The sequence below is a fragment of the Gopherus evgoodei genome, chromosome 12, assembly GCF_007399415.2.
Source record: "Gopherus evgoodei ecotype Sinaloan lineage chromosome 12, rGopEvg1_v1.p, whole genome shotgun sequence".
NCBI lineage: Eukaryota > Metazoa > Chordata > Testudines > Testudinidae > Gopherus > Gopherus evgoodei.
The window spans coordinates 18538499-18546399 of record NC_044333.1 but is presented as its reverse complement, the minus strand read 5'-3'; the positions used below and the strand labels follow the sequence as shown (position 1 = coordinate 18546399).

The 7901-nt window shown below is 37.5% G+C and overlaps 1 protein-coding gene across 9 annotated transcripts in view; it reads right to left on the bottom strand.

Moving 5' to 3' along the window:
• Positions 1-5784: 5784 nt before the first annotated feature.
• Positions 5785-7901, bottom strand: part of SIAH1 (siah E3 ubiquitin protein ligase 1) — a 37259-nt gene continuing 35142 nt past the window's right edge. For all 9 annotated transcript variants that reach the window (XM_030581221.1, XM_030581220.1, XM_030581225.1 and 6 more), the window contains one exon: positions 5785-7605. In XM_030581221.1, the coding sequence (XP_030437081.1) occupies positions 6755-7603 (849 nt within the window). In that variant the 5' untranslated portion in view covers positions 7604-7605 and the 3' untranslated portion in view covers positions 5785-6754. The remainder of the gene's footprint in view (positions 7606-7901) is intronic.

Genomic DNA, 7901 nt, shown 5'->3' with positions numbered 1-7901 from the left:
ATTTTTCCACCCTCTCATATGATGGCTGTAATTAAAGCTACCAACTTTAGTCTACACGTGTTTTAAATTATGGGGAAGATGATTATATTCTATGATTAGGAGTCTCTGAATGTTGTTTTTGTTATGTTAGCATATGAAGAAAGATTAAAATCTTTAGTAATGCTGATTTTTGTAACTTAAATTTTTCAGTTTGGTATTAAAATAATAAAGGTTTGACCACTTCCTGCAAGCTAGTTCTACTAATGAAAGACTAGTTTTGAAATACCACCACTGCTCATAAAACGAATATGATGTAGGCATCAAGAGAAATAGGGGTCTGCTGTAGAAAAATTTGAAGGGTGGTGGTAACTGTTCCGTAATGGGAAATCACAATGAAGCATACACCATAGAATATTTTGCTTCGACTGGATTCTGTATATGCAACCGTATGAGGTCTCTTAAACCTTCTGTGGGTCATAATGGGACTAATCCTACAATTGTTCAGTGGCATTCTTACAACTGATCCATTAATTATATTAAAAGAAGGCTTCATCTTCCCTGATCATATCAAGAGCCCCCAATACAAGCTTTGGACTACAGCCTTAAAAACCAAGGCTAAGGAATGTGTATTGCATCAAGACAAATATGATAGTTTCTCCTTGCCTGTAAACTTCCAGAACAGGAAGGTCCATCATTCCAGTTATTTCCTGGGTGTGAGGGAGCCCTCAGAAGTGCACTGGAATGCTCTGCAAAGTAGGAAAGTGCCAAAAATTGCTAGAAGATTCTTCCAGTGAGAGTTGAGGTATGTGACATGCTAAGTATTATAAACATGTAATAGCAGACATCACTACATCAATAATGCACACCATTAAACAAAACCAACATCTTGCCACCTTAAACATTTTTTAAGTGCTAAGTAGTCCTGCAGCTTGTAGCTTTCTACTCTACATAGGACACGCAGGAACTGGAAAGCTTCCTATTCTCAGCTTCTCCTTTTTGACATGGAGGGACAAAGCAGTAGCCCTTATCTGGTAGTGAGAGGAACAGCAGGACGTCAGAAGACACTGTAGGAGCTTTCTATTTAAACAAGCATGTTTTTTTCCATGACAAGGTGGGTGCATGGATGGATATTTTTTGTGACTGATTTACATAGAAAGTGTTTATTCTAATGAAGGACTATAAGAGTTCCATCAGCTTCCATAGCAACAAGGCCACTGAGGTGTTGTCCACTATAGAGCCTAGTGAAGACTCAATTTTCCTAAGGATCCAACCCCCTGCAAACTTTACTTTTGTTTCACAGATGCACTCAGTTTGTAAAACTACATTTAGAAGAGCCCAGTAGAAATTCTGTAAACAGATTACATTTGCATAGTTTAATGCAGAACTGCAAGTGCATTCGTTTTTATTGAACATAGAAGTAAGTTTTCAGAAATAAGCAGAGAGGGACTGGGACCTAGAAAGCTAGTGGTAGTTGAAAACCATTTGTGCTTTTTTGTGAAAAAGGGAAGCATGAGAGAAGGGGGTCAGCTTATGAGCAGGTGTAGAGAGGGAGAGGTGGGATGCAGGCCTCCCCCCCAACAGAGGGAGCAAGGAGAGGCAGCAGAGCCAGAAGGGAAGAGGGGGAGCTAGAATCTCTCTGCTTCTGGCCAAGCTGCTGGAGCAGTTCCAGCCAGGCTAGAGCCATCCTCCCCAAATAAGGTGGGAAGGGGAGAATGTGGGGGTCTGTCATGGGTTACTCCCCTGACCCCCACCAGTTGCTGTCCTGGCCTTACCTCTGTTCCTGCAGAAATCCTTTGTTTAAAAGTCTTTCACTAATCATAGTTTTTAATAGCTGAATAAATTGAGGTTATGCGTACCACCACCTGGACACTTGTATTTTATTTATTGCACTCAGCTGTTCATGCTCTCTTACTATCATGTGACTCCTGTTCTTGACACAAACAGTAAAGGCCTTCCAAAGTCACAACTTCAATGCACTGAGGTGGTATTTGATGAATGTAAATTGTAACTGATACTCAAATGCTGGTTATTAGTGGTGTGTCAGCTGTCTAGTCAAAGTAGAAGGTTCTCAAAATGGAACTACACACTTAGTCTAAGAGAACCAGGCTTGGAAAGCTGCAAAAATGCAGTTGCTGTTCCTTCCCTCTGCCACAAACTAATAATTTCCCTAAGTAGGTGGCCCATCACAGTATGAAGCAATTAATTTTATTCAGAATAGTTTTGTTCAACTTTTCAAAGCTATCTGGATAACATACTTTGAATTACAGTAGTTTCAGTGATATACAGAGTTGCCATAACATTCCTAATAGACATATCATTGTGCATAGTGCAAACAATAACTTAACAGCTTAAATAACCAAATGTATGCAAGGAATGTCTGAACAGAGAAACACTAAATGTTAATGCACACATTTGCCTTCCCAAAGCCTATGCACCTACAGTTTTACTGCCATTAATAAAAACACACACACAAAAACAGGTATTTGGATTAAGGATAGAATTGTTTGACAGTTTTCTCTCTAAATATATTTAAAAATATACAGAAGGATCTTTACTCAATTATCTTTATTTAAAATAATGGAACGCACTTTTTCTACTAGAATAAGGTAAACTTTTCTAATGTAAATAGTCACTGCTAATATGACATTTCCAGGCATTTTAAATACCACTATTTTTAGTTCTCATGGGAGCTAGTACAACATTCAATATAGATCATTAATGTCTTACTGCATAACAGTAAAAAAAAAAAAAAAAGTCAGTCTATACTTAATGTCTTTCATGAGCATGTTTTAACCATTCTCAATCTGATGAATGACATTAAAATGTCATGGGGGACAAAATCTGAAAGCAACATTAACTACACTATAGCATACATTAACTGTAAACAACGTAAAATCTTTTAAAATCACTGAGATAAGCAACTGTCTGCAGGGACTACTGCAAGCTCACCTTTCATGTCTATCTTAAATTATACTGAATTCTGAACTGTCCCAAACCGTAAATCATTGTAGATGCAAGTTAATATTAAGCCTTTAAGACCTCATGTCCTGTTTACCCATTAAAAGTACAACAAGCAGCAACCATTTTATGAAAGTGCTACACTTATGCTGACATACTCCTCTAAAGCAACCCTATCTTTAGTGCCAGGAAGTTAGTTAAATCGTACCAGAAAAATGCATCTGAACCTCTCTCTCTACAGTTTCCATCATGTTATGCTTTTTCGTGGACAGTATCTATTATATGCATCATTCGCTTTTCTTGTATATTCTCTGAAGCTTGGCCCTATTTTCAAACTATTGTGTTAGCATTTCTAAAGTTCTGTTAACTAAACCCAAAGCACAAGTGCATGTAGGACATTTAAATACATATAGTAGACAAATTTCAGTGTTTCTTAGATTCCCTCCCAAAGCAAACCTAGACCCTTGCCCGAAATTCAGAGGTGAATCCAAGAGTCATTCAGACTCACACCACAGAGATGCCAACCCTATTTTTTTTGTAATCCTTCCCCTCCCATCTTTAACATGTACTGAAGAAATTAGGGCTGAATGTATGAATTTTGCAAGCTGCAGCATATGTACCAGTCACCACTACTCATCAGCACATAGTGCCACAAGTGAGGGGGTGTTCTCTTCCACAGGCTGCACAGTGAGCTCTGATAAGAGGCAAGCTGGGGTGACTTTGAATTGGTTGGGACACTACTGGATTCACCATCCAAGCTGCAGGCTTTGTGTTGTGTTCTAACTGCCCTGAGTGGAACCTGCTGGACTACATTAACATGTTCCAGGTACCTAGCATATGCTAATAGGGGCTACCTGGGAGCAGTTGGAGCACAACATGCAGTCAGTGGCTTAAGCAGGGAATCCAGCTTCCCAAACCCCCCTGACTCACCACAGCTTGCCTCCTATCAGACCCCCACTATACAGTCTGCAGGGGAGAGGGAACATGACCAGAACAAGGACCATCCCCAGCCAAGGTAACTCAGCTGTAGAAAGCATAGAGGACAAGTTTCCTGTTATTTCTCCCAGGGTAGGGATTGCAATGATTCTTGGCCATAAATGGGGAGAGGGAAAGAGGTCCCAGCTCCTGTAGCATGCATTCAAGGTGCTACTCTGCACCCCACCCCCATGGCTTCGCACCTTTGGCATGCCATTAGTCCAAACAAATGCTCTAATTCCTGGGTTGTTTTTTTTTTTTTTAATAAATATCCCTAAAAGTCTCAAAGCAAGATTGACATTTCTGTAATTACAGTATCCCATGAATGCTGTGTTTGGGCAATGTAAAAAATAATATAAAAAAAGTAATTACCCCCTAAAACAGTGGTTCTCAAACTTTTATACTGGTGACACCTTTCAAGTAGCAAGCCTCTAAGTGAAACACCACTTTATATATTTAACACCATTATAAATGCTGGATGCAAAGCAGGGTTTTGGGTGGAGGCTGACAGCTTGACCCCTGACTTAAGATAAAATGTCATTTATTTTTAAAGTAGGTTATTACATGGATAAGGAATACTTAAATCATAGTTCTGACTCACCAAATAAAGAGACTTCCACTAACTTTAAAGGATTCCGTTACAAGATCTGAGAAGGTATTAGAATCAACCAAACATACAACTATCATCTCCTCAGTTCCAGCCATATCATCACATAGAACTTTTAATATCTAAGGAAGTGACCATTTCTTAAAACACAGAAAACAAAAACATCCTATTAATTCATTTAGGCAAGCCTCAAATCTATGTATTTTAATAGGAGTTAATCTACTACTCAAACCAAAGTCTGGATGTAAAAGTAGTCCACACTATTTATAAACAGCCTCTGAAAGACTTAGAATTGAAATGCAAGTTTCAGTAAAGAGAAACAATAAATTTAAATAAAGAGTCTTAATTTCAAACCTACCAGCCACAAGGTTGTAACTGCTGTAGCCAAACATCTCATAGCATAGCAAAAACAAAGTCTGGGTAAATGTAGGTAAGATTAAATAGGCTGCATGTAGAAAACTGACACAGCAAGTATTCAACTAGAGATCAAAGTGTAACAGTAAATTAAAGAAATGAGATGCCAGTATATTTCTTAAGTTTTTATCCTCTTGAATAATGCAACATCAATTTTTAAAAAAAAAGTTGCTGAAGCTTACTTCTGTAACTATATAAAATGAATTTTTTCTGCACTGGCCTGTCTATAAAACCGGTTCACATTCCTTACCTGTATGACTACTTACCCCGTCAGGCTAAAATGTGTAATCACTGCACCAAAAACAATTCAATGAGTTGTCTTAACAGATCAGTTTCTGACAAGAAAGTTAGACAATATATAGTAAATAAATTATATTTTAATGTTATACAAAAAGTAGCTAATGTTCATCCTATTTCTCCCAACAGCAAGTTTGGCGAAGATACTTTTAAAGCAGTTTGAAATTTAATAGTTCTTCTTTACATTAACCATCTCAGTGCTGTATACGGACATACATTCAAGGTGAATTTCTCAAACTTGCAAGCAACCTGCAAAAAGGCCCCAATATACCACTTACGCCTTTAAATGCAAGAGAATTGCATGAATCTTTGGATGTATGCTGTTCATCATATCACTAACATGGTGGGATGACATACAAGATTAGTATGACTAAGGAAAATACAATTGGTTCTCTCTAGTAATAGACAAAGGATACAAGAACAAGCAATGTTGAGTTAAAATATTAAATTAGTCAAATATTGTGCTAAAGCAAAAAACAAGAGTTTCGTTTGCCAGGTATTCTTTTAATGACAAAATTAAAAAAAGACCAAGAACATCGTATTCTGAGACTGCCTTTTTTTTTTTAAATGGTCTGTTTTTATAGTTACAAATACTGCATAAGACAATGCCTTCTTGTACTGCAAAACCAAATACAAGCATGAGTTTGTGTCTGAAGTTTCTAAATTTAAAAAGTGTGCCTGAATTTTCAGTTTTTTTAATTAGGATGTTACCCAATAACTCCTCACTTTTGTTTGAAGGTATAACAAAGTACATCATCATCTAGGCCTGTTTCTAAAAGAAGCTGTTTTTCTGATAATTCTTCCAATGTAATTGCTCCTTCAGAGTTGAATACATTCACAAAATAGCTGAATCAAGAACAGTATCACCAATGAATGGACTATTGGGAAGAGACTAATTTACCAAATGTACAGAAGTATAAGTTTTACCATAAGCAATTATGCATGTCAAAAGATGACACCTGCAATTTATTTTTAAAAGGTACAAAAAGGAGGAAAACCTGAATTACAGAAAAGAAAGTCATATTTATTTAATGAAAAACTAGAAGTTAATAAAAATTAGCAAATACACAAAAAATATACACAAACAGCAGCAATACTATGTAGTGACTTAAGGGGAAAAAGCAGCGGCAAGAGACCAGACTGCTCAACATGGCTTGTCAGTCAAAGGGAAAAAAACAAAAAACACAACAGTATCATTTTCAACAGTACAATCAATCTACAAACAAGTTTTTAGAACTATTTTACAACATTTCCTGTAGAATCAATTCTTAATACAAAAGATGCCCATTTTGGGTGTATATATATTTTCAGTGGTTTACTGTTGACTTATTTTAAATATATTAGTGTTACTACATGCAACTGCTTCCTGTAATTTAACAGCCTTTCCTTTTATTTACCTTCATATACGTCTAGCCTCCCTCTACCAAATAGTTTGTGTCTGGCAGTCAAAGATGGTTACCCTAGTTTCTGCGAAATTAAATGCAACTGTTTTAAACACTGGCCTGAAAATGTTTGCTTGCCATTTCAACACATTGAAATAGTTACATTGATGCCTAAATTGCCATTTTCTGCAAAGAGCTGTGCAATGCTGGTGTCAAAGACTAGACAGTCACTATTCATAATGGCTGTTGCAATTCCCTCATGAATAGATCGAGGAGTTGCTTCCCAAGTCAATCGCCGCCTATGACCATTAAGCTCAAGTCGATAAGCAAAATTTTCTGCTTGCTTGCGTGTTCCTATCAGCTGTACAATAGCAAAGAACTGCTGGTGACCATCATATTTTTCCTGTTTCTCCAAGACTAACATGAAATGAAAGCCAAAACAAGACTGCATCATAACCCAGTCAACAGCACCAGGAAGATTAATGTCTGTAGCAAGGAAAACTATATCTTCTCCCTGTAGTGTTGTTATTGACTTATGCTGATGCATCAAATGTGGCATTACAGCATCCAGCGAACCTTGCCATTTACATGAAGCACCAGGACATGGACATGAATAAGGCCTAAACTCACACAGCTCTTCATGGTCTGCTTTTTCTGTGTGTGGCAAAGTTATCTCACATCCAGAAGAGGCGTATTTACATGGGAACAGTACAGAATTCGCAACTTTTTCCATAGCCAAGTTACGAATGGAACCCAGTGGGCCTCGGCAAGTTGGACAGCATGTAAGCTTGGGGCGACAGTTGCTACAAACAAGATGGCCACTCTGACACTGAAGAATAGGTGGCAGCACATAGTCAAAACACACAGGACACTCAAAAAGACTTGCCAAGTCATTGTTGGACGCTGTAGTGCCAGTCAGAGCAGGCACCCTCTGTGATGGTGTACACTTTGAAGTACCTGTAGGTAGTGCTGTAGCAGTCTGACGGCTCATTTCTGTAATGAAGGAAGAACAGAGTTAGTATATGAGAGAATGTGTCAGTACACAGTCTTTTCCATGTAGTTGTTGATTTAACAACAAATTTTTGAGAAAAAAATTTGACATACCATTTAATAAATTGTATATTTCACAAACATGATACTCATTAAATGTGAAGAGTGTGGCTACAGTGCATGTGAGTGAAGCTGGAAAGGATATAAAATACTTGCATGCTGGCCAACTTTACAAAAAGTTGAGATCAAGGAACACAGAAATTCTGTTAAATTTTCTAATTTAATATTGAGAATGGATG